Here is a 26,763-nt window from a genome sequence, read left to right as displayed (position 1 = left end):
CAGCATGGCCGGAGAAGCGGTGCGTCGGTGCACGCCCGGGATCCGAACCCCGGGCCGCCAGCAGCGGAGCGCGTGCACTTAACCACCAAGTCACGAGGCCAGCCCCGCAATGGCTTCTTATTGTAATACAGATAGTCTTTTCTCTAGCCTCTTTCTTCCGTGTACTGCTCTTGAGACAGCTGTCCAGCTCCTCATTCCCGTAGTTTTCTTGGTTTCTGTGACCTGCTGCCGCATGCGCCTGGTTTATTCCTTCTTCCCCTTTCTTGGGCCTCTCTTGCTGTTCATTGCCTTTTCTTCTCCCGACCACCTAACTCTGTTGGTTCTCCAAGACGTGGTCTGGGTCCTCTGCTTATCTTGCTTTAAATTTCCTCTTCCTTGGGGAGTACATCTGTTCTCATCCTCGTCCAGTTGCCCCTAAGTTTATGTGGCTCTGAGCTCTGGTTTTGCCTTTCGAATTGACCTTCCACGTTTCTCCTCGGCTGTCATATCTCTTCATACTTGAGCATTCAACACAAGACCTCTTATTTTCCTCTTCAGACCAAATATCCCCTTTACTTCTCTGTCTCTGGTGGTTGCATTATTTATTCTTTGGCTTTGTAGGCTGGAGTCCTCAGAGCATCCCTTCCCTTATCTTTCTCCTCTTTCTTCCGTATCTTGTCATTCACCAAGTCCTGTTGATTTTTCTTTCCTAATGTCTTCCATTCTTTCCTAATGGTCTTAGAGGAAGGAAGGAAACTAACATTTATTGTTGACTTGGTGCTGCGTGTTGGGCGAGGGGAGTCCTCTCATTGCATCCCCAGATCTTGCGAGGTAGGTAGAGTTATATCCCTGGATGTTCTGAACGATCAAGGCACCTACCCGGGACCGCTTGGTGGGTGGCGGCAGAGACAGGAGTCTCACCTGATCCTGGGGGTGCAGTCTCATCACCCCAGAAGACATGAGCTGCTCATTTACTCTCTGCCTCTGACCCTCCATTCACCCTTCTTGCTAATTTGCTCTCAGCATTTCTCCTGTCACTCTTCTGCTCAAAACCCCTATTTCCTACTAGACACATAACATTTTCATTTTGGAGACGAAGAAACTGAAGCCCAGAAGAAGTGAGAAAGTTGTCCCTAGGGATGTGACTGGCAAATGGTTGGCGTGGTTTGAACTTCTGGGACTTCTGACTCCAAGTCTACTATGCTGTGCTTCTTTTCACTCAGCCTTTGAAGATTCTTCCACCCAGTTCTCAAGGCCCTCCATCATTTTTCTTACTCTGTCTGTCTAACCTCATTTCCCACCACTTCCCAGCACACAGCTTCCAGACTTGTGGGCCAGACTCGTTCGCTCTCCCACTAACCTCTGGCTTCTTAGCCACCTTTGCTTGTGTTCCCTGACTTGCCAGGATGTCTTCATTTCTCACTCAGAACATCTAAACTCTTCCCCTGCTTCAGGCCTCAGCTTCTTCCAGAAACCTGCTTCAGTTAGTGTTCATGACCTCACTCCCTAAATTCTGCACCACGTAATTAGTGACACCCTTCATTGTAGATCTGTCTTGTACGTTTGCCGCTGTTCCACGTGTTAGAACCTGCTCTCCTCCGGGGACCAGGCCTTTTAAATTCATGTTTCTACTTACACTCCATCTTGTTGGGCAAGGAGGTGAGTTGGCTTACAGCAAGCACCTAGACGGGAACCAGAGCTCGGGCTGGGTTTGTCCCTCGCGGTGCTTCGTAAGTGCCGTCGATTGTTGGGACTTTCTCTGGTGATGAGAGTCTCCAGCAGCCCCTTCATCCCTGGATGCTGCTGTAGACTCACTCAGGACGAGCTGCCCAGAATCCACCGCAGAGAAATGGTGACAGGCTGTGCAGTGTGGCGTCAGGGAGTGGGGGCTTTCACCCCCTGTGGTGCCTGGTGACGCTGCAGAGTTTGCAGTAAAGAGGACGCAATGAGAAACTGCAGCGTTCCTCTGCAGAGAGGAGAGATGCCAAAGAACAGAAGTTTATTCAGACCCTGTAGAAGGCCTGGTTCTGGAGCCTGCCCCGGTGGTTACCGCTGTCTTAATAATTATTCATAGCATCAGAACGAGTGAGACCATCTGTTTGACAGCCTTTGTCAGCTCCCTTTCTCTCCTTCGTGGGGCTACAGCCATGAGTGCAGTGGGGAGAGAGTTAGAAGGAGCTTTTACATTTTTATTTATTATTCATTTGTTTACAAAAGCCTTTTATTATTGAAGTTTTCAAACACCTGAAAGTAGAGAAAATAGTATGATGAACCTCATTTTCCCCAGCACCCGGCTTTAACAGTTACCAACATTTTGTTAATCTGGTTTCTTCCATCTCCACCCCCACCCCCCATCCAGCATATACACCCTTGTAGCTTTGTTTTCAACCGTAAAGTAACTGGACAGCTTGGTCTGGCCTTAATGGTTAGTGGTGTTATTTTCTCCCCCTGGCGATTTGTCCCTGTTGCTCAGAGCAGTGCAGGTGCAGTGGTCATTGGGCCGTTGTCACGGTGCCTAGGGATGCCTGGCTCTGCCACTTGGTTTGCTGCCTGCCTGTCTCTGCTTGATCCTGTTCTTCCACTTGCGTTCATGACATTCGGTCCTGAAGAGCCAGGTCCAGTGGTTTTCAGTCAGGGCCCTGGAAGCCTGTGGGGGTCTCTTTGTCATCACAGTGACTGGGGATGCCGCTGCTGACATTTAGGCTGGCAGGGGTCCGGGGTGGGAAGCAGGGATGTTAACTGGCCATAAATGTAAGGGTGGCTCTGCACCATGAACACTTGTCCCATCCGCAGTCTGTCGTGCTGCTGGGCACTCCTGCATGTACATCGTGGATCAGCGGATTGACTTTCTCTTGGTGTTTTTTAAGTTTTAATAGTTTGATACAATCGCTTGGGCTCTGGATCTGCTTTGACTCATGCCATCGGGTGGCTGAAACTAGCCTCTGGCCCCTTTTGAGGGTTCATCATTTGGTGCAAACCCTTTGGTTGTATTACTTGGGAAAACAGGGTGTCTTGCTGCCTGTGCCCCAGCTTTACATTGTCCTTTTTGCTGCCTGTCCCTTATCGTGAGCATCCCTGCCACGGCCCAGTGGAGAACGGGGATGGCGACACAGTGACATTCAGCTGGACAGCTCATTTGCAGCTTTTTGTGCCCCAGGGGCTGCTGGTGAGAGGGAGGGTGTGGAAGATAAACCATGAAAGCATCATAACCTCCTGGGGGCGGGGCGGGTTCCATGTTCTCTGGCCTCCTCCAGCCCTCAGCCTGGTTCTGGGGAGGAAGTGCCCCTTAGCGGGTGGTAGCTGATTATCTTGGGTGCAGTTGGGGGGCCTCTGCGGGCAGAGCATGGCAGGTCACGACTTCTGAGTTCTTTTTATTTTCAGTCTCCCTCTAGATGGGTGGCAGCCTTCCACTGTGGGAAATGAAATGTGTTCAGGCAGCTTGGGCCCCAGGCACAGATGAGAATAGGCTAATGGGCACTGAGGAAGGAGCTGCAGGAGAGACACACTGTTAGTCATTATTAATCTGTGACAGCTGCCAGCCACTGGCAGTTAGCACCCGACTGTGCTTGGGAGATGCGGTGGCTCTGGGCCTGTCCTTTCTGGAATACTCTGGGGCCCAAAGGCCTGTCTCAACTTGTGTGCTGTTCAAACCCCAAATGCACATGGAAGAGGTGATTGGGAACTTAATGCAGGCTGAGGGAAGCCTCTGGCTGACCTGAGTAGATGGTCCAGCTGCCATGCCATGGATTTTTTTTTTTTTTTTTTGTGAGGAGGACCAGCCCTGAGCTAACATCCAATGCCAGTCCTCCTCTTTTTTTTGCTGAGGAAGACTGGCCCTGGGCTAACATCCTTGCCCATCTTCCTCTACTTTATATGGGACGCCGCCACAGCATGGCTTAACAAGCAGTGCATCAGTGCATGCCCGGGATCTGAACCGGCAAACCCCGGGCTGCCGCAGTGGAGTGTGCGCACTTAACCGCCTGCGCCACCGGGCCGGCCCAATGCCATGGATATTGATGAGGATTTCCCTGGCCTGGAACTCTGAATTTAGTCTGGTTAAGTGTTTCTTCGTGTGTGAGACGATTTTTTGGTGGTACCCCATTATAGTATTTTTTAAATCATTTTTCAGCTTAATTGAGATATAATTGGCATATAACATTGTGTAAGTTAAGGTGTACAACGTGTTAAATTTTATATACTTATATATTACAAAATGATTACATGGTAGGGTTAGTTAAGGTTTCTCTTTTTAACCCTTATCCAATCCTTTGATGAGGTTTAGGAGAAAGTCTCAGTATGGTTCTAATATGTGTTTACATCTGCCTCTAACATCTGCCAGTGTCCCTTTTTTACAAAGCCTCAGGCGTGCTACAGTATCTAGGTAGAATTTGATAATATTTCATATTTATTATATTCCTTTTTCTGGTTACGTTCTGTATATGGCAAGTGATATTGGTTTTCATCTGTGCTAGTAATATGAGGTTTCCTTTTGAAATACATTTTATGAAGGGGAAAAAGAGAAGGTTAATATAGAAAACAACTGATATAACAGTGTGCCGAGCTGGCAAAGCATCTTGAAGATGCTTTTCAAATGATTAAAGATTGGGAAATGCTGTTCTACAGCATTTTGCCTACAATGATTTTCCTTTATGTTGAAGTCTGGGTCAGTAGTGTCAGAAAGCGATGCTAAGTGTGGGGCCTGTAGTGCCCAGGCCATCACTGGTGGTAGTCTGTGGTTTGTCTGTACCGCCGCCCCCCCGCCCCGAGCCCCTTTGTTCATTTGGCAAACAGACTTTGAGTGCCTGCGACGTGCCTGGTGCTGGGCTGGTTGCAGGCATAGCAGGGCAGTCCCTGCTGTCTGGTAGAGGAGTCAGATTGGGAAGACGTAGCTGGGATTCAGTGCCACGTGTGCTCGTGGAGAGAGGTACTGCAGACAGTGCACTAGGTGTTGTGTGGCACAAGAAGTCATGCTCTGCATTGCTGAGGGGATCAGGAAAGCTGCTCAGAGGAAGTATTTGAATGGGTCTTAAGGAATAAATAAAACATAACTATTCATAGGTGCTCCAGGCAGAGAAAGGGAATGCTAGGCAGAGGGGATGGCATGTACAAGAGCATGAAAGCCTCAAGAAATGTGGCCTGAAGAAATGTGGTGAGTTCAAGACCCTTATGTATATTTTAGTATGGCTGGAGTATAGACGTTGTGTCTCAAACTTGTATGTGCATTTGATCACTGGGAAATCTTGTTGAAGTGCAGATTTTGATTGAGTAGATCTGTGGCAGGACCTGAGACTCTGTGTTTCTGCAGACCACACATGGAGTAGCTGGGTATAGAGCTCATATAACCATAATAATTTAATAGCAATAGCTAGCATCTTCTTCCATGCTCCCTTGCATTCCAGGTACATTTTTGCACTTTACATGTATTTCATTTAACTCTTATACCAACCTGATGGGGTAGGTAGATAATTAGGATTATCCCCACTTTACACTTGAGGAAACCGAGGCAGACAGAGTAGTAATTTGGCAAAGCGGAAGCTGGGGTTAGAGGCAGGCCTCTGTTAGTTCAGAGATGAGAAGGCTCCGTGAGTTGTTCTGAAAAGCTTGGCCTTGATCTTGAAGGCAGAGGGAGAAATTGAAGGTGATTACTCAGGGAGAGGCTGGATGACATTTGCCTTTTTTTTTTTGAAGTTTTATTTATTTATTTTTTCCCCCAAAGCCCCAGTAGATAGTTGTATGTCATAGCTGCACACCTTTCTAGTTGCTGTATGTGGGACGCGGCCTCAGCATGGCTGGAGAAGCGATGCGTTGGTGCGCTCCCGGGATCCGAACCCGGCCTGCCAGCAGCGGAGCGCGGGCACTTAACCGCTAAGCCACGGGGCTGGCCCGACATTTGCCTTTTATAGAGGTTGCTCTGGCCACGCGCCCTCAACAAGTGAAGCGTCACATGAAGTTTGTTTCATGACTGAACACTTGAGTGCTTTACCATCAAGTTTGTTTTGAATCAAGCAGCTAATTATTTCCTAGCTCCCTCCCTGCCATAGTAGCTTTTGTTGACATTGTTGCTCTTCACTTGGTTGATTTTTAAGTGATTGATTCAGTTCATTGTGTTTGAACTTCTTTCTGAACCTCATCTTAATGTCTAAAAATCAAGATTGAACCTTCTTCCTAATACAGCAGTATTGCTCCGTAAGACTGGCTTACAGTTCAAAGGAAATGCCAGCTTGGAGAAAGCAAATCGCTTTAATTACTTAATCTGAGTTCATTTAAAAAATTTGAATGACAGTTTTGTTACCACACCAGGTCCGTTTTTGCCCGCTGCCTGGAAAGCCAATCACCGAGATGACGAGATTGCAGAGAGAGAGGGTTTAATCACAAAGCAGCCCAGTGAGGAAAACAGGAGAACAAGTCTCAAATCCGCTTCCCCGAAAATGGGGACTCGAGTTTTTATGGGGAAGGGGGCAAGGTGGTCTGAAATGATTGGAGCTCAGGGGAGATGAGGTAATTGATGATCTGCGCAAGCGTAGTCAGACTTCATATCTCTTCGTAGGACACATGTTCACAGAATGGCTGCGTTAGCATGCCCTGACGGTGGAGTTCCAACCTCTTGCCATCACAAGGGCCCAGTTGATGGGTTGGTGGTCTCAGTCCGGCCTGAAGTGGACAAGAGGCTCCATTCCTGAAAAAAAATAGCTCAAACACCCATTACCATGGTAACCCAGGCTCCAGGGAGATGTCGTCTATAGGAACCTAGTGGGAGTCAGACAGCATATTGTACACTGAGTAAGTTTATCATGCAGATGTAAGTCCTCGCCTTCCATTCTGCTAAGTTTCTAGGTAAGGCCATCCCACCTTCTTCCTGGTGCAGGGAAGAAGATACCTTTACAAATGGAGATTTTCTTTACAAATGTAAATGTATCTCATAAAGGATAACCAGAACTAAGAATGGGTTTAGCACGACCCACCCAGGTACTGGGAGATGTCTATAGTAATGGCCTTTTCTGGGGGCAGGCCTCCCATCCCAGACTCCTTTGGTCAGTTAGTGGGGGTGGGGGTCAAAACGGCATTCAGGCAGAGACATACTCTGAGTTTGCAAATTCCAGTCCCCCATAGTTCCCAGCTGCTCAGTCATCAATGGCTGCTTGCCGGTTTCAGTTTCATTGTCAGAGGTCTGTGTACATTGTACTTTATTTCTGTCCAGGTTTCCGCTAGCTAAACACTTTTGTTATGAGCTGTGTGTCAAGGCCGGATATTGCATTTTGAAGCCGAGAGTCAAATAGCAATTTAAACTCCTGACTTTCATACCTGTCTGTGAAATTCACATAAATGAAATGGAAATACAACAGGGCTGCTCTGTTATGAAATATTGACTCTGTTGCTCCTTGTAGAAATCTTTAAGGGGTAACCATTTTGGCATTTATATGTATATGTAAAATACACACGCATATATTTTTTTCTTTTTAGTCTACCTTCCTTAATTTGCCCATTTGTGATTTCCTGTTACAAATAGGCTTGTTTGAAATTAATGGTCCCTTAAAGAGGCACTGTTTGTAATTTTGAAAATGAAACTTACCCCTTGAAAATGCTTCAGCCTGGCTTGTCCACCTCCCTGTCTGTTCCTGTAGCTGGTCCTTTACTCCACTTCCCCATGTCCCTTCTTCCGCTGGGGCCAGCCCCGCTGTGGCTGTCTGGCTTGGTCTCTTCTTTCCCTGATTGCGTTCCTGCCCTGACTGCTCACTTCAGGAGCTCGAGCGTTCTCTTCCTCACTCTCTGGCTGGTGAGAGCAGAGGGCAGCGGGTGCCTGTGTAGCTGCAGGCTGGCTGCCTAGGGCACTAACGTGAGTTTCTGGCCTGGGAGGACTCTACAGCCTTGCTAACAAAGCTTGCATGCCCATGATACAGTGATACCAACACTACTTCCACTATCCTCCAGCATTGACATCTGAGAACTGGCATATGGCTTGCTCTGCATTAAACAGTGGGAAAAGTAGGCAGCTCATGAACTCCTCAAGAACGCAGATCACATTTCTTATTTTGTATACTCTACACCAGTGCTCATTGGCTTTCATTCTTAATAATCGTTATTTTACAAGGTTTCTCCTCTTATAAATATTTATTCATTGTAGAAAATTTAGGAGAAAAAAATGGTAAAAAAAAAAAAAAGAGAGAGGGAAGAAAAGGCCTTCATAATCCTACTACCCTGAAAAAAATTTCCTCATGACTTTTTTGGTGTATATTCTTCTACCATTTCTTCTCTGCCTGGGTGAATGCAGACATATGACCTACGTCACACACTGTTTGGGAAGTTTGACCTTCTTTTCACTTAACATTTAACTCTGATCATCTTTCCAAGGCATTAAATCTTCTCCTAGAACATCTTTGTAAATGGCCGCAGAACATTCTTTTGTGTGAATGAACAATAGTGTTATTTAGGCAGCCCTTTCTTGTTGGAAATTTATGTTGTTTCCAATGTTTTTACCGCTGTTGATACAATATTAAGATGAGCATTCTTGTAGCTGTTGACTGGGAACATTTCCTAGGATAAATTCCTTAAAGTGGAAATGTTTAGCCAGGATTTTTTTTTGAAGCTTTTGACACAATAGTATTTACTTTTGTTTCTCTCTAGACACTACAACAACAGGAGTGCAAACTTCTCTACAGCCGAAAAGAGGGTCAGAGGCAAGAAAATAAAAACAAAAATAGATATAAAAACATCCTGCCCTGTGAGTATCAATATTCTGCTCAGTAGTAATCACTCTTGGAGATTTTGATTCCCAGTGCCCCTGTAACTTGTCCTGGGGGCCGTGTGCCTTCTCAGCATATCCGAGGCCTTAGCCTCTTAATTGTGAGCAGTTTCCAAAATAATCAACTGTGGTGGGGATGGATGGCCTCGTTAACCGAGTTCCTGTGATGCTGATTAGTGAGTAAAATTGCCGCTAGGAGGTTTTGAGTGTGCCTGTTTCCTTCTGTTAACTGATTTTGTCTGCCTAAGAGTGTCTGCTTAAGAGTGATAGTCTCACAGCTTGCCATCTCCCAGGATCAGGCCACACCATGAGTCTCAGGGGTCCCAGGCTTGTGTCCTTGAGCTGCAATATCCATCCCAAGGGTCTTGGGGAAGGCACGCCTCCTTTCTGGGACTGTTTCCTCACCTGGGGAACAGACAAGCTCCTCATGAGGGCTCTTCCAACTGTTCCATCAGGGTTCCCTGATGCCCTGACCTCGAGTTACTGGAGATTGGGGTACACACCTATGCTTCACTCAGAAGTGGACCTTGTGATACTGGTAAAGCAGTACCTCCTTTAACATCCAGATGCTGCCAGGTAGAGCCCAAGTTAACCATGAGGAAAAAGAGGCCCGGAAGGCTGTAGGCCTTGGATAAGGGCCCCAGAAATGGCACTAAACAGTTGTCATCACTCACCTCTCCTGAGGGCTGACTCTGTGCCAGACTCTTTGCATCTATAGCTCACTTAATCCATAGCCCATGCACACAGAGCAAGTGTTCTTATTATCCCCATTTTATAGACATTTTAGCAAGGTCGCAAGTGGGAGTAAGAGGGAGAACTGGCACTGGAGCCCCCAAAGTCACTGATCTTAGCACCATGCTCTAATGCACGGGTCTTCAGAGTGTTGCATGCAAGGCAATCCACTGGGGCAAGGGAAGGAACAGTTTGAATTTCTCTTTATGTATATCCTATATCTAGAGAAAAAAAGGGAAAGAAAAACTTAAACCTGATGTACAGATTGATAGCAGTGCACGCATAATAAATTTACCCAACTTAAAAATAAGGCTTGTTTATATATGTATGTGCGTATATTTCAGTGTTCAAAAACTTTATTATTAAAGTTTATTGGGCACATGATCAAATTTGGAGAGCATTGCTCTAATGTCTCATCAGGTCGGAGCCATGTTGTCAGATATTGTGAGCCCATCGGTGTGTACGTGTGAGTGTGAAGCATAGTCTTTCTCTTTCTGTATACATATGTACACATACATGGTATATGTGTATACCACGTCCATATGGATATTTGTAATGTGTGTAGATGAGGATAGGAGAAAGAGGAGGCATTTATAATACTGAGAAAGGCAATGAGAAGTTGAAGAGAATCAGTTTAAGCCACAGCATGGTCCTAATGACCTTGGGGAAGCCTCATTCTTTCTATGTCTAAGTTTTCACTTCTGCTCAAGAAGTCTAATGGTACTTATTAGTAAGATGCAGGGATGTAGGAAAAGATGAAGGGAACAATATTATGCAGTATCTAAATAGAGTATTATTGCTGTTTCCTCCCTTAAAGATCCCAGATGTTTCAGATGTTTCCTCCGATTAACATCTTATTTCTTTAAAGATGGGGAGTCTGAGGCAAAAAGAACATTATTCAATTAAGACATAAAACTATATTACTAATTCCCGTTGTAAAATATGTTGCTTAGGTAGAGCACTCAGATTTTTCTACCAATAATGTACTTTTGTATAGAATTTGGTCAGTTGATACTATCAGAATCTTTTAAATATTGTATTTCATTCTGCCTCATTTAAAGAAACCCTTTTTATTATGGGAAGTTTCAAATATATTCAGAAGTAGACAGAATAATATAAAGAACCTGCACATACCCATCACCCAGCTCCAGCCGTCGTCACCTCATGCCCAGTCTTGATTCATCTGTATTCTGATCCACTTATCCTCTCTGCCCATGCTATTTTGAAGCAAATCTCAGACATGTCATTTATCTATACTTTACTCTTCCTTTTTTTTAAAATCAAAAAAAGCTTTTTGTTTTTAAATAGTTTTAGATTCACAAGAAGTCACAAAAACTTATAGAGGGTTCCCATGTACCCTTTACCCAGCTTCACTCAATGATAATATCCTTTCTATCCATAGTACATTATTAAAATCAGGAAATTGACATTGCTACTTTATTCTTCTTAAAAAAAAGCATTATGAGGCATCATGTGGTATTCAGATTATTGTTGTGCTCGCTTAGGCTTTTATTTTTTTATGTGGTCTTATCATTGATGAACAAAACTTGGACTAGGTTGAGGATTAATTGATTTGAACTGATTTGTCCTGAAGAGGTCTGAGCACTTTGGTGACTGGTCTTTTTTTTTTCTTCCAGTTGATCATACCAGGGTTGTCCTACACGATGGTGATCCCAATGAGCCTGTTTCAGATTACATCAATGCAAATATTATCATGGTAAATTTTGCTTTTCACAGTGTTTTCTGACCATAGATTGCTAGCCCTTTTTTGTGTTTTAAATCCTTCCTTGTGTCTTGAACGCAGCTTTCAAATGTTTGAAGGATTTTCTTCCTAAATTTCTAGCCTGAATTTGAAACCAAGTGCAACAACTCAAAGCCCAAAAAGAGTTATATTGCCACACAAGGCTGTCTGCAGAATACGGTGAATGACTTTTGGCGGATGGTGTTTCAAGAGAATTCCAGAGTGATTGTCATGACTACGAAGGAAGTGGAGAGAGGAAAGGTATGCTACGTATGCCTCTGATAAAATGTGTTTAAACTATTGGACACGGCAGGTTGACCATGTTAATTAAGAACTGAATAAACAAATTAAGCGTGCTCTAACTGACCCTCTGGAGAAAGGGAGTCGAGGAAGTTTATGATGTGCCTTTAGTTTTCCTTCCGCTGCTTCTGCTTGGGGTCCACTGAGCTTCTTGGGTTTGTGGATTTATGGTTTTCTTCAAATCTGGATAATGTTTATTATTTCTTCAAATATGTACCCCCCACCCCGTCCTGGGACACCAGTTGCACGTACGTTAGGCTGCTTGAAGTTGTCACACTACTCACTCGGGCTTTGTGCATTTTTTTAATTCTCTTTTCACCCCACTTTCATTTTGGATGGTTGTTTTTTTTTTGCTGTACGTCTTCAGGTTGATCTTTTCTTCTGTAGTGCGTAATCTGCTATTAGTCCTGTCCTCTCTGTTTTTCACAGCACACGTTGTCTTTTTCGTCTCTAGATGTTTTATTTAGATCTTTTAAATATCTTCAGTGCCTCTTTATGTGCATCATTTCCTATACCTTTTGAACATACGGAATATATTTATAATAACTGTTCTAATGTCCTTGTTACTGATTCTATTGGATATGTCGTTTCATTGTTTCCAGTTCTTTAGTTGTTTAAAGTGGGAAGGTAAATCCCGTCCCTGTTACTCCATTGTATCCAGAAGCAGAAGTCAAAAAGGTTGTGTAAGGAGGCCTGTCTCGTACTATCAGGTGCTTAAAGTACTAGTAAACAGTGATTTCACTGGTCATATAAACTATACTTATCATGACTTTTAAAAATTAAAAAAAATTAATTTGAATTATCCAAACAATGTATTCATATAAATTTTCAAAGACATTATAGTTAAGGTTAATGTTGCCTTTGTCACCCTCCTGCATCCACCCATTTTAGTCCCCTCCTCCAACATAAAAACCCTGTTATCAGTTTGATGTGTATTCTTCCACACTATCTTCTTAGCATTTACCTATGTATATTATAGGCATTATTATAGGCTTTACATACCTGCATTTACATATATACATGTATTGACACACGTATATATGTACCTCTAGAAGTATGTAGTACTACTTTATGAAAAATACTGTATGAAAAAGTGCTCTCATACAATAACTTTGTTGTGCATCTTGGGGTTTTTTTCTTCCACTAAATATGTGTTCTAACTTCTTCTGTTAGTATATATTGACCATCTCCTTTTTAGTAATTGCATGGTATTCCATGGTATGGATGTACCATAATTTATTTAACCATTATGCCCTTGATGGACATTCAGCTGTTTCAATTTTTGTTCTTATAAACGGTGCTGAAGTGAACAATCTTACTCTTGCTTGTATGTGTATGTGGCAAATGTTCCTCTAGGTTAGATATCAGAAGGGTTGGTAGGTCATAGCGTATGCATATTGTCATTTTAATAACTTCTGCCAAACTGCCCTCCAGAGTAGCTGTCCCAGTGTGCACTCCGCCCAGCAGCTTACCACACCCACCTCCCCACACTCTTCATGACAGACACTTGAGGTTTTTAAAAGTGTAACGTCCTGTACCTCCAAAGAAGCAGCCAGATCTCATTGAGTGACAGCTCTCTGTGTTATCCCAAAGTGAGCCCATCCATGTGGGTTTTTTCATATGGAAAAGTCCTGTGTCTTTGTATTCTGGTCAGAGTTCTTTTTTAGATGCACTTTAATTGGTTTATATAAAATTTGCATGTAGCCGTCATACCTATAAGTTAAACCTAAGACAGATGGGTGATTTTGGATTTTAGCCCTCCTATAATTTTCATGTCGGTTGTGAAGGGCAGCATGATTTTGTAAGATTTTCGTCATTGCACTACCGGTTGTTACACTTCTGAATACCCTTGAGGCCAGATCTGGTCATTGTGAAGCAGAGGCTTCCTCCAGCAGCTGCCTGCAGTAAGATGCCTGTGTTAGATGTTTTTGAATTAACATACAAGTTAAAACGTCTTCATAGTTTCTGCTTCAGGTGAGTGTCACCTGCCCTAAATATGGAAAGGAAAACTCTGCCCTGCCTGTTGCCTGATTGTAGTTGTAGGAGGCCGCCTATTCTCAAAGGACTTGGGAGCTGTGAAGAGAGGGTGCTCGTGTCACTTCAGAGGAGTCAGTGTTGGTCCCTTTCAGAAGAGCTGCCGGAAGCTCCTGGAACAGACAGACATTGGGCCAGATCACTGTGTCCCACTCCTCACCTCCTCCTCCCAGTCTGTGCCTGCTTTCCCGTTCTTCCGTTTCACTCTGTGGGGGGAGAGGATGACATGATGGGCTTTCATTCCTTCCACAGGCCTTTCTGATAACCTGCTCTCTGGGGATCCCTCCAGTGCACAGAACAAAAACCAGACTCTGGATTCCCTTTGATTCCTGGGCTTTAATTTAAAAGCTAAAGTATTAGCTCTCACATTTTAGAATTTGTTTGCCAAGGTTTGCATCAGAGTTTGGAAAACTGGGAGAATGGCTGCAGTTGTTGGCAGATATTTGAAGTCAGCTGAAATGTTTTCAGAGGGGTGATTTAATTTTTTGTTCTCTGTTGAGTTCTCTTGAGCAACCAGCAGTCCTCAGAATTGATTGGCCAATAACAGCATTGAGTACAATTAGTATTGAAAGTGTTTATTTGGGGATAATAAAAATTGTGTCAAATCTGTCACAGAGATATTTGGATCTACAAAATACTGGAGGGAAAGCTGAATTCAGAATAATAATAAATAAAAGACCACATAAACTATGCCAAGCAAAAAAGTCGCACCATCCGTTAATCCCTTTGTTGAACTTTCCTCTTGTCATATTTTTTTTCCCTATCAATTATCATTGACTATGTGGATGTCTGCAGCTGCTCTCCTATTTCTGGTTTTGTAACTGTGAATTTCTCTGTCTTCCTAACATACAAGGTGAATTTCTCTTGCTGATATTTGTGTCTTGGTGGTTCTGGAAAGTGAGTGGTGTGGGTGACCGTTCCCAGAAAAAAACAAAACACAAAAGCATTCTCTGCCCAGGACGCATCACCGAATATGTACAGACTCGTCTCTCATTGAGCGAAATATCTTCCTCTTTGGCAGCAAGAATGATTTTCTGGTGCCATATTTTTCAATCTGCTTGCTCTGAAGCCAGCAGCTATTGCAGGCTTGGCGTTCCCAGGCACCCAGTTAAGAGAAGGTGACGTGTGTAGTAGGTATCAAATGGATCTGGATATAGAAAAAGCAGCTGGTTCAGAACCCCATTGGCTGCCTTTCTGTGCTGGAGTTATTCACACTTGGGTTAGATAAGGCAGAGTCCTCCTACGCTGGTGCGGAAGTGAACCAGACAGTCTGGCTCGTTGGGCAGCCCATCCACCTCCAGAGTCCCTGCTTGCCTTCCGTAGAGTGACTGGCAGATCTCTAGAATTCAAAACTCTGGTTGCTAGACAGCACCCTCAAACTGGTTAGTCCCTCTCTCTTTGCATCTTTGGTCCTTGGAGATAAATGAATAAGCACTGACTCTCCTTTGACATGTGTCTTAGATCAGACAGCTCTGCAGAGGCTGCTTTCCCTGCCCCCTTCTCCCTGGCTCTCCAAGCAGCTATTTTTCATGTTTGAACTCTTCTTTCCTTTTCTTTGAAAATCCAACGGTTAGATACTAGATGCACCATTTTCCATGTTAGTAGTCTTAAGCAGGGGTTGAAATTTATTTTCTGCTGGTTTAGGCTTTTATTTCAAAGTTCACAGAGATTAACTGTCTTTTCTCTGATCCCTTCCAGAGTAAATGTGTCAAATACTGGCCTGACGAGTATGCTCTAAAAGAATACGGGGTCATGCGTGTTAGGAACGTCAAAGAGAGTGCTGCTCATGACTACACGTTAAGAGAACTTAAACTTTCAAAGGTTGGACAAGTAAGTATATTGTCGTATTTTAGAGACTTTGGTGAATGTCTATGTACGCAGTAACCCAGGGTCGTGCAGTTACTCTTGCCTGCATACGTTTGTGTATTTATTCACTCCTGATTCAGTATCTGTTTGTTGGGTGTCTTCTATGTGCCAGGTACAGTTGAAGCACTACTAGTACATTGCAAACAAGACAGGAGCAGTCCCTGTGCTCGCAGAGCCTTTGGAGACGGAAGGTTAAAAAGTAAATAACCAACTAAGCTTTCCGATTGTGCTCAGTCTGTGCAGGCCATAGGAGGGTATGTTAGAAAGAAACAGGGTACTTGAGATGCAGTAAACAGGGAGAGCCTCTTGGAGGGAATATCACTTGATCTGAGACCTGGAGGTGGAGGAACCAGGCATCCAGAGAGTCTGGAGAGAAGTGTTCCAAGCAGAGGGAGCAGCAAGTGCAAAGGCCCTGAGGTCCTGTTCAAATTCCATGGCATCAGATCTTAATTGCATGTAGTTCAGTTTTGTCCCTGGGGTGACTAACTTTACAAAGCAGGATTAGATTTGGATTCATTTTAATTTCATGATTAGAAGGGCTTACTTATTCAAGGTCTTTTGGGGACACAAAAATGAATGAAATAGCCTTTACCCTCAAAGAATTACAGTCATGTAGCAGCCAGAAGCTGTGTATACAAATGGCTGTGCTCCAGAGCAGACATGGGCTATGACACACAGCTGAGGTGCCGAGGTACTGCAGAGGCTGGGCTTCCTTCCAGCTCGGGCATCAGGGAGATGGTCTCAGAAGGGGTTGAGTCTTTAAGGGTGAGGTTCCCATGGGAGAAGATGGTGGAGGGAGGGCCTCCCGGATGGAGGTGTCATTGTGGGCCACAGTGCTGAAGTGCAAAGTGTGGGCGAGTGGGATTTATGGGGGATAAAGGCAAGTGGGGAATCGAGGGAATAAACTGGGGTTGAGAGAGGCTGGGACCAAGTCGGGAAGAGTCTTGACCATCATGTTAAGAAATGTGAACTTTATTCATTAGTTATCTTGGAACCCGTGAGGGTTCTTGTGCCAAGTGAACCTGTGCACAGAGCTGTGTGCTGGGAAGGTGTCTGATAGCCCTGGCGGGGAGGATGGGCTGGGGTGATCCGCTGGCTGGGAGGCGTCCGCAGTGGTCGAGGTCTGGTGGCCTCCTCTCCCCGTTTCCCAGAGACCCCAGCAGTTGTTCTTTTTGTTTTCTTTCTTCTTCCTTCCTTTGGAAAGGAATGTTATGTTAAAATGTCAGAATAAACTCTGGAAGTGAAGCAGTGTGTGTGAGAGAGGCCTTTGGGTGAAGTCTGCAGGGCATGGGGGTAGTTTGGCTGTTGGAGGAGGAGGAGGAACAAAGACATCTTAAGAGTTGGAGTCTGAGTGGACAGTGGCGCTGTGGCAGAGGTCAGAAAAGCTGGGAGAAGATATGGAAGGTGGTAGGGCTTGAAGCGTCTAGGTGCAAGATGACAGGGTGATGACAGGGGCGAGGAAAGAAGAGGACCAATGCGAGATGATTGTGGAGGGAGACATGAAGGGATTTGATGATGGTGTGAGTGAGAGGTGCGGGCGGCGTTCAGGATGACCGCCCGTGTTCTCGCTTGAGCAGTGGGGTGGATGGTAGTAGATCTGAGGAGGGAGGGAGGATGAAGAACAACCTCCGGAACATGTCAAGTTTGAGATGCCTTTGAGACATCCAAGCGAAGATGCCGGGGAGGCCGGGATGGAGATTGGATGAGGAGGGGAAATGGGATCCAGAGCATCGTGGATGGATTTGGTCGATTGTGGGACAGCTCCTCTGTGGCAATAGGAGGAAAAGAGGAGGAGGTAGCCGCAGATGCCGGTAGAGGAGCTGAGATGGATTTTCTCTATATTCTCCATGAGGCATGAGACAAGGCCGTCAGTGACATTGGAAGGGAATAATAAGAGATGAAATATTTGAGGAAAGTGGGAAAAGTATGAAATAGTAACTTTGTAGAGAAAGCAAGAAATCCCGTAAATATCTAGGCAGTGCTGAGTGCCCTGTTGACATGGTGAACGTGAACATCTAGTGACGCTGATCACCTGGTTGTGTGATTTTTCTCAAGGACACTGTTCCTTGGGTTAAAAACAGAGAAAGTGGGTGGTTGGGTTTGTCCAGGCTCAGGGCTTTGCCTGGTGGGTGCAGTGGATGGAGAGCAATTGTCAGGATAGTATGTGGAATCCGAGCTGGTTAAGGGGGCGGCAAGGGCAGGAGGAGGCAGGTGGAGAGTGGAGAGAGGCTCAGTGGTCTGGTGAGCTCCCTGAGGTGGTCGGGGGCCTAACAGGAGCTGGAAACCTCGGCGGTTGTGGTCCAGGGTGAGATGTTGGAACTTCTGGTGTCAACAGGGGTGCCGTTCTTCTGATGGTGGGGAGAGGGTGGAGGTTCAGTCTGTTGCAGAGACTGTGAGAGGAACTGGACAAATGTAGCTGTCAAGCAGAAATGAGAGAGAGATTTAGAGGACATTGGACAAAGATTCCAGATAAGTTTTTCTTCAGTTTTAGTGATCACCTACGCGTCTTCCCGCTATCAGGTGTTTCTGAGTGGCAGGTGGATTTTTCTTCAGTTTTAGTGGTAAACCATCCATCTTCTTGTTATCAGAGACTTTTGAGTAGCAGGTACAGGGAACGTTGGTGTTTGGTTTGTGTTTTGCACCCTTGGATGCAGATGCTGACATGGGACCAATCATTTCTCCGGAATTGCTGGTCACGTGTTATCTGCTTTTTGTGTAACATGTTACACTTTTTCTTAAGTGCTGTCACATGATCTCATTTAAGCCTCTTAACTGCCTGGGAAGGAGGAGTCGGGGCAGAGACCTCAGTGACCATTTACCGAGGAGGAGGAGCACAGGGAGGCTGGGTCTCTCTCATTCCCTGACTGACCTGTGTAGCCCCCTGATGTTCAGCTGACCAGTAACACCAAGAAAAATCTTTTTTATGACATCAGCAAATTAAATGCATGTAATTCAAGAAAAGATCTTAATTGTGGTTCGGATTCCTTGGATATCCTGAAAGTCACTGGTGGTGGACACTGGTCTAGTTTCTCTCTCTCTTTTTTTAAATTCCCCTTTAGAAATATCGCTTAGCTTGGATTGTCTCCAGATACTGGAGACAGTATATGGGAAGAAGATGTAGCAGTGCTACAATGACCTAATCTGGGTAGACCCAGAACGTGATACTTTTTGGTCTTCTGTAGTCTGAGTACCATCGTTGACCTTTACGAAGGATCCTTCTCCTCAGAAGAGCGCAGTGTGCCGAGTCGCTTACTGTCTGCTGAGCTGTAGCTATGTGTGTCTCGTTGGTTTTGTTTAAGTCTCACAATGGTGTTGTGAGAGAGAAATCATTATTCCCATTTGCAGAGGAAGAAACTGAGGCTTAGAGATGTCCAGGGGCCACAGTGAGTGTGAATGCTGGGATTTGGGCCTAAATCCAGCCATCTGATTGCAAAGCCTGTCTTCTTATCTAACTTAGCACTAAACAGAAGTTTAAAATATCATGATATGACAATAAAAGTATGTGTGTTAGAGGAGGGGAGGAGGGCTGGGTATAGAAAGACAAAGAGGAGCAAGTGTCTTGAGAGAATCTCTGTTTCCCATCTGGTGGGAGGAGAGCTCCAAGTCCCGGAGGCCTCAGTCGCCTCCTGAGTTGAGCTACTCACCGATGGGGAGGGATGGGGACATTGCCTGCCGCTGATGATTCAGAGAAGTGATTCAAGCTGTAGTTTCCTGAAGAAACTAGACATCTTCATTCTCATAACAGAGGCAAGTGTTGCCTCCGGGATTGCTCAGCCAGACCCAAAAGGAGAAGAGATCTGAGAGACTCATGAAGAGGACCTTTAAATGGAGTGTGAGGCGATTCTGTGCCGACCAGCTGCATCAGCTCACATAGGATCTGGGAAAGATGGGAACCGGGCAATTCCTCAACCCCTTGATTTATTTAATTCTTTTCTGGTTTTTCTTGGCTCTACTCCAGGGGAATACGGAGAGAACGGTCTGGCAGTACCACTTTCGGACCTGGCCAGACCACGGAGTGCCCAGTGACCCCGGGGGTGTGCTGGACTTCCTGGAGGAGGTCCACCATAAGCAGGAGAACATCATGGATGCTGGGCCTGTGGTGGTTCACTGCAGGTGAGTAGCCCCTCTCTGTCCCTGTCTACAAGCACTCAGGGCTTGTTTTTACCTACCCACCCCCAGCTCTTTAACTGCAGGAAGAATTTATTCTCTATTTGAGGCCTGATAAATTGCTTCAAGGGACACTTTGGCCCTAAAGTACATTTCTCATAGACCTTCCAGGCCAGCCAGGTACTGGGGGTGGCTAGGCAAAGGGTGGTGACCACAGTCCTTATTCTCAAGGAGTCCTTAGTCGTGTTTGCTTGGTTTTCTTTTTAGTTTAGTAATTTAGGATTCATCTCTTTGATTGTGATTCTGTTCTCTTCTACCATGGAAATAAGATATATTTTTTCCCCTGACAATACACTTGTTTGTTTCAAAAGATTCAGACCGCTCCCCACCCAGGCCTCTGGAAGCCATGCCCATGGCCTCTGCATCAGAGTTTGCAGGCTGCTGGTGCCCAAGTTTTGGGCTTCATAACTATACTGGGGAAAGTTAGGTTTCCTAAATCTCATTCATATGTTGGGCAAGTAGATGTGTGTGCAACTTTCCTTGTTCAGTGTTTTAAAAGCTACTGTTTATTGAATACTTGCTCTATGCCAGTCTCTGAGCTCAGTGTTTTTCATACCTGATTCACATTTGATCCTCACAACAACCCTGTAAGGTATGTACTGTTATCCCCATTTCACAGATGAGGAAACTGAGGGTCAGAGAGGGGAAGGGACTTGCCTCAGGCACATGGTCCTGGAGGAGCTGGACTCCCAGTGCAGGATGGACTGAGTCCCTGTGTTCTTTGCTAATATGTTTTCAAATATAAATAGACAATCTAAGTACTCCCCAGAGCAGACATTGTTTCTGTTGATGTTAATGGCTTGGTTTTGAGTATAAAACCCCCATGAATGACTCCATTGTGCTTGCTTTTTGTCCTTGTGCCCACAGTGCTGGAATTGGCCGGACAGGGACGTTCATTGTGATTGATATCCTTATTGACATCATCAGAGAGAAAGGTAGGTCATCTGGAGGGCAGAAGCTACAGTTCCCGTTTTTAGTTTATGGAAAGAAAGTGCTAGTGAAAATAGCCTGGGGAAGAATTTGAATGTTAAAAAATGTTCACAAAAATCTGGGCTGAAGACTTCAACTTTGCCAGAGAACAGAAATAATGCTATTTGGGCTTTTGGCATAAAACGAAGCCTAGGAGCTGTGGACCCCACTGCTGTAGTCTTTTGTTGAGTGTGCAGTGGTGGTCTCTACCCAGCCACTTCATCCTTGCTGGCGGTATGGGGTGGTGCTGTTGGAAAGGGAGGGAATCCTCATCTCCCACACTTCCTCACGTAATCTTCTGGGATCATTGGTATTGTCAGAAGGCCCGCGCCGTAGCCCTTGGAACACGTTCGGTTAGAACACTGAAGACTGCATGTGCTTTATCTCTGAGTCTGCTAAACGTTGTGCATTAAAGCACTTCACCCAGGCTCTGCAGTTTCTCCTGATGCTTCGTGGTGCTTGCTTTGTAGGCGTCGACTGTGACATCGACGTTCCCAAAACCATTCAGATGGTGCGGTCTCAGAGGTCAGGGATGGTGCAGACAGAAGCTCAGTACCGGTTCATCTATATGGCCGTCCAGCATTATATCGAGACACTACAGCGCAGGATTGAAGAAGAGCAGGTACTGAGCCTGCAGGGCTGGTGTGCGGATTTTCATTTTTTTTTTTTTGCAACAGCTTGAATATGCTCTCCTTTTGAGCAGGAGGACAGGCTCTGATAGACGACTGTCTTTATTTGGGAATGGGAAACAAGTTCTCAATCAGGAAGAGCTTCTCTGGAAACTGATTATTTCCCTACTTCACAGCTCTGATTTTTCGGAAGGGAGGGGCACCATGCCGTTGTCCCGGCCTGACAGATTGGGGAACTGACACACAGAAAGGTTAGAACTTTCCCAGGCTCACATGGCAAGCTTAGAACTCAAAGCCTCGAAGTTTCCAGCTTGTTCCAGTTTTGATCCAGGCCATATTTATCCTGATTCCATCTCTTGAATGAATGCTTCACTCCTCATAGTGCGCGGCGGTTTGAACCGCCAATTCGGTGGAGTTGGAAACAGTGAAATTTCAATTTTAATAAGCCGTGCATAATGAAGAAGAATGTGGGATTGGAGCCTTTCCATTTGAAGCTATTCATAACAGACACAAAGCTGAGTTAATTAGGAGTTTGCTGAGATGAGGGAAAGGAGGAGACTGCTCTTTTGGGGGAGCTGTGCTTATCTCCCTCCCCACCCCCACCCCAGCCCTGTTGCTATGCTGCAGATGGGGTGGTGTCTAAACATCAGTGATATTTGCCTGCTTTACCCTGTTTACTGCCTTCCAGAGAACTCAACTTCTCAAAAGGGGAGCTAAGCTCTTCTCAAAGTGGGCCATGCCACCTGATTGAAAGATTTCTTACCTGGCAGAATAGCAGCCATGTTATCCAAGCTTGGTTAGCCAAAGTAGGACACTTGGTAATTAGTTTAGTAGGTTCTCAGTCCACACAAAAATACTCACTAGACTGTTTGATTGTACAAAAACATCTTCAGAAACAGTGCATGTGTGTGTACATCAAATGTACACATATATATGGAGTGTAAGGTCAAATACTTAGCAAGTGAATGGCTTTGAGCTTTAGTGCTTTCAATCTGACTTTGGGTTACTGTCAGTGCCGTGAAATATTTAGATGGTTACCATAGGCTATTTCGTATTTGTCTTGCGGTTATGCTTAATTTGGTCCAGGAATAGTTAAAGCATAAGTTGCCCAAAGAGAAGGATTCCTAGTAACTACAAAGAGAGTGCACAGTTGGTGCAAATTGAAAAATATTCAGGGATATCTTGAAACACATAATCTAGTCTTGCTCAGAAAAGCTGGAGAAAAAGCTCTCTTATTTCGTTCAGAAGCTTTGGTTTTTATCCTTGTTTTAGAGAATTTAGGGACTTCTCTCCCCAGCTTTTATAGCACTTTAGATCTTCTCATTACCATATGGTCTCTCTGACCCTAAATCTGGAGTTGTAATGTGGATTTAGGAAGTGTTTAAAAAAATCTTTATCGCTGCCTTTTTTTGGTTTGGGGGGGCGGTGGACAAAAGCAAAACATGTTTTTTAATAATTTAAGTATTACAATATATAGAATACAGAAACTGAATGTCCCTGGCAATCCTACCCTACGAGTGCTTGTGTGCACGCAGGCATTCATTCATTCACTCATTCAGCAAATACTTTTTGGGTGCCAATATGTACCAACACTGTGTCCTAAGCTCATTAACTACTATTTGATATATAAGCCTTCGTATTTAAAAAAAATGTGTAAGCTTAGATTATTTATTTTTAAAAATGGGATCCTGTGGGGGCCAGCCCCGTGGCGCAAGTGGTTAAGTGCGCGCGCTCCGCTGCGGCAGCCCAGGGTTTGCTGGTTCGGATCCCGGGCGTGCACTGACGCACTGCTTGGCAAGCCATGCTGTGGCGGCGTCCCATATAAAAAAAAGTGGAGGAAGATGGGCACAGATGTTAGCCCAGGGCCAGTCTTCCTCAGCAAAAAAAGAGGAGGATTGGCAGTTGTTAGCACAGGGCTGATCTCCTCACCAAAAAAAAAAAAAAAAAAATGGGATCCTGTAATATGTAGTTTTCTGCATTGTACTGTCTGATTCAGTGTAAGAACTTGCTACCTGATTTCGTGGTAAAGTTAAAAGTACTTTCATTTAGTAGAAGATTTAAGTGGCAAACTTAAAAACATTAAACCCACCTGATTTTTAAATTAAGCAAATGAACAAAAGTCATTCAGGATAATTGGTTATTTTGAAATACAGTCATTTCCAAAATTATGAAGAGTTAAGGACTTTGGGAGTGAAAGAATTTGCTAAAAGGATAAATGAAAAAAAGAAAATGACAGTCATGGGTGGAGAACAGTGGGGAAGGGAGTAGAGAAATAGAGACAGCGCTGCGACGGAGGAGATGCAAAAATGGAGGTGGAAATCCAGGGGAAAATGCAAATGAAACAAGATGGAGAAAATTCTCAAGTTTTTATAAATGGTTCTTCTCACACTCTGCCATTTACTTGGAAGTAGATTTCTTTGTTCACTTCCATGTATAGTATTAAAAGATTATTTTTATTTGCAAAAAACAGTATATAGAATTCCCTTTACCCAGCTTTCCTGACTGTTAACATTTTAACACACTTAATCATTTGTTCATATTCTCTCTCTCCACATATATATATAATTTTTTTAAGTGAAATGTTTGTAAGTTGCAAACATTTATGCTCCTTTGCCTCTAAATGCTCCGATGCGTATTTCCTAGAAATAAGGACATTCTCTTATATAACTACAGTAAAATTATCAAAACCAAGAAATTAACATCGATCTAATATTATTTTCTAATCTACAGACCATATTCAAATTTTGCCAATTTGGCCTCCTCTAATATCCCTTAAGTGGTCCAGGGTCCCATGGTGCATTTAGTTGTCATGTATTTTTAGGCTCCTTTAATCTGGAACAGTTTCTCATGACCTTGACATTTTTTAAGAGTTCAGGCCAGTTATTTGATAGAATACCCCTCAATTTGGATTTGTGGTGTGGTATTTTCTCTTGATTAGATTCAGGTCATGTATTTTTGACAAGACTGTCACAGAAGTGGTGTTTTGTCCTCAATACGTCACATCAGGAGCACCTTCTGTTGATTTGTTTCGTTACTGGTGGTGTTAACTTGGATTCCTTGATTAAGGTGTTGTCTGTCAGATTTCTCCACTTTAAAGTTACTGTTGTTCCCTTTTTAATTAATATCTTGTAGGTAGATACTTGAGACTATATAAATAACCAATTTTTAATCATACTTTTTGCTTATTAGTTGTACATTCAGTCACAATTCTTTTTTTTTTTTTTTAAGCTTAACTTCTTTTTTTTTTTTTGTGAGGAAGATCAGCCCTGAGCTAACATCCATGCCAATCCTCCTCTTTTTGCTGAGGAAGACCGGCCCTGAACTAACATCTATTGCCAATCCTCTTCCGTTTTTTCCCTTTTTCTCCCCAAAGCCCCAGTAGATAGTTGTATGTCATAGTTGCACATCCTTCTTAGTTGCTGTATGTGGGACGCCGCCTCAGCATGGCTGGACAAGCGGTGTGTCGGTGCACGCCCTGGATCCGAACCCGGGCCACCAGTAGCGGAGCGTGCGCACTTAACTGCTAAGCCATGGGGCCGGCTCCCGCAGTCACAATTCTTGCCTGGAAAAATTACTGCTGTGACATTTGCCCAATGGTGATTTTCTGTTTCTATCATTTCTTTTCATTTATTAGTTGAAAACCTACTCTAAGGAAGAGCTTTCCCTTCTCCCTTATTTGTTTATTCATTTATTTATGTCAGAATGGGTTATAATCCATTTCTATTATTTATTTTGTTCCTTAAATTGTCCCAAATTTGGCTAGTAGGAACCTTTTCAGGTTGGTTCCTCTATCCTTTTGATATGTTCCCATTTTTGAGCACTTCCTTACATCTTTTGACGCCACGGGATGATCCAGGGTCATATTGTACTTTGCTGTTTTTCAAAGGAGCCCTGATTATTTTTATTCAAGAGTTGGTATTTTGAAGCCAAGATCTGAGTACTGGGTGTGCTTATTTGTACTGGTATAATATTCTTTGAGTTGGTAATTAGCTAATTAATTACTGCTCTAGTTGAGTTCTCTCTATATAACCTCCCACATATATGTGCGCATATATATATATATATATATATATATATATATATATGCAACTCTTCTTCTCCCCTCCACTAGTTTTTTTAAATAAACTCTTTATTTTGGAATAATTTTTAGATTCACAAAAAGTTGTAAAGACAGTGTAGAGATTTCCTGGCTACCCTTCATCCAGTTTCCTGTAATGTTCACATCATACATAACCATTGTATATTTATCAGAATTAAAAAGTTAACACTGATGCATTGCTACTAAGCTCTAGAGTTTGGATTTCACCAGTTTTTCAACTAATACCCTTTTTCTGTCCTAGGATCCAGTCCAGGATCCCATATTGAGTTTAGTCACATGTCTCCTCTGATCTGTGATAGTTTTTTAGTCTTTGCTTGTTTTTCATGACCATGACACTTTTGAAGAGTGCTAGTCTGACATCTTCTAGAATGCTCCTCGATTTGGGTTTGTCTGTTTTCTCGGGATTAGACTGGGGTAATGGGTTTTTGGGAAGAGTGCCACGACGTAAGTTGTGAAGTGCCCCTCTCATCGCTCGGGGGCCCCTGATGACAACATGGCCTGGTGATGTTAACCTTCATCACTTAATTTAGGTGGTGTTGGCCAGATTTCTCTCATTGTGTAATGACTCTTTTTCTGTTTTTTTTACTCTCTTCTTTGGAAGCGAGTCATTTAGTGCAGATCATACCCAAGGGAAGGGAGTTATGCTCCTTTTGGAATGGGTGGTAGCTACATAACTCATTTAGAATTCTCTTGTAAGGAAGATTTGTCCTGTCTCTCCGTTTATTTATCCAATTGTTTCTTTTTCTGTTTTTGTTTTTTTGTGAGGAGATCAGCCCTGTGCTAACATCTGCCAATCCTCCTCTTTTTTTTTTTTTTTGCTGAGGAAGACTGGCCCTGGGCTAACATCCCTGCCCATCTTCCTCCACTTTATATGGGACGCCACCACAGCACGGCTTGCCAAGTGGTGCATCGGTGCGCACCTGGGATCCGAACTGGCGAACCCCAGGCCGCCACAGTGGAGCACGCGCACTTAACCGCTAAGCCACGGGACGGGCCCCAATTATTTCTTTATATCAGTGTGGACTCGTGTGTTTATTTTACACTTTGGGTTATAATCCAGTACTGTGCTGTCTGTGTTGTTGCTCAGATTGTTGCAGCCTTGGCCATTGGGAGCTTTTTCTGGTTGGCTTCTGTGTCCCTTTGACTTGTCCCTATCCTTTCATTTTTGTGCACTTCCTTACTTTCTGGCACGACAAGGTGCTCCAGGCTCATCTTAGATTTTCCCTGTCCTAGCCCTAGAATCAGCCATTTTTCTATGGCGCCCTGGTTCTGTTTATTAAAGACTGGTATTTAGAAACCAAGTTCTGGGTGTTGGGTATGCTCATTGCTGCTGGGTATCACTGCTTCTAGGTGCTCTCAGCAGACAGAGCTAGGAGACGTACATCTGTATACTAATCCATGTGTACACATACACCTGTAATTGTTTCCATATCTGTCTGTTTGTATATAGATTAAGCTAAACCTGAGTTGGGACCGATGTCTGAGTTTTGTTCAGGACCGCAGGGTT

General features: G+C 44.1%; 1 protein-coding gene across 1 annotated transcript in view; it reads left to right on the top strand.

Annotated features, from left to right (window-relative positions):
• Positions 1-26,763, top strand: part of PTPN11 (protein tyrosine phosphatase non-receptor type 11) — a 92,200-nt gene that overhangs the window by 51,832 nt on the left and 13,605 nt on the right. The window contains exons 7-13 of the mRNA XM_004429964.3: positions 8,602-8,698; positions 11,089-11,168; positions 11,295-11,453; positions 15,225-15,356; positions 19,351-19,505; positions 20,427-20,494; positions 20,999-21,150. Coding sequence (XP_004430021.1) covers positions 8,602-8,698; positions 11,089-11,168; positions 11,295-11,453; positions 15,225-15,356; positions 19,351-19,505; positions 20,427-20,494; positions 20,999-21,150 — 843 coding nt within the window. The remainder of the gene's footprint in view (positions 1-8,601; positions 8,699-11,088; positions 11,169-11,294; positions 11,454-15,224; positions 15,357-19,350; positions 19,506-20,426; positions 20,495-20,998; positions 21,151-26,763) is intronic.

The sequence above is a fragment of the Ceratotherium simum genome, chromosome 35 (genome assembly GCF_057802395.1).
Source record: "Ceratotherium simum simum isolate JZ-2026a chromosome 35, ASM5780239v1, whole genome shotgun sequence".
Lineage (NCBI taxonomy): Eukaryota > Metazoa > Chordata > Mammalia > Perissodactyla > Rhinocerotidae > Ceratotherium > Ceratotherium simum.
The sequence above is the reverse complement of the archived record's forward strand: the minus strand, read 5'-3'. Positions and strand labels throughout refer to the sequence as shown.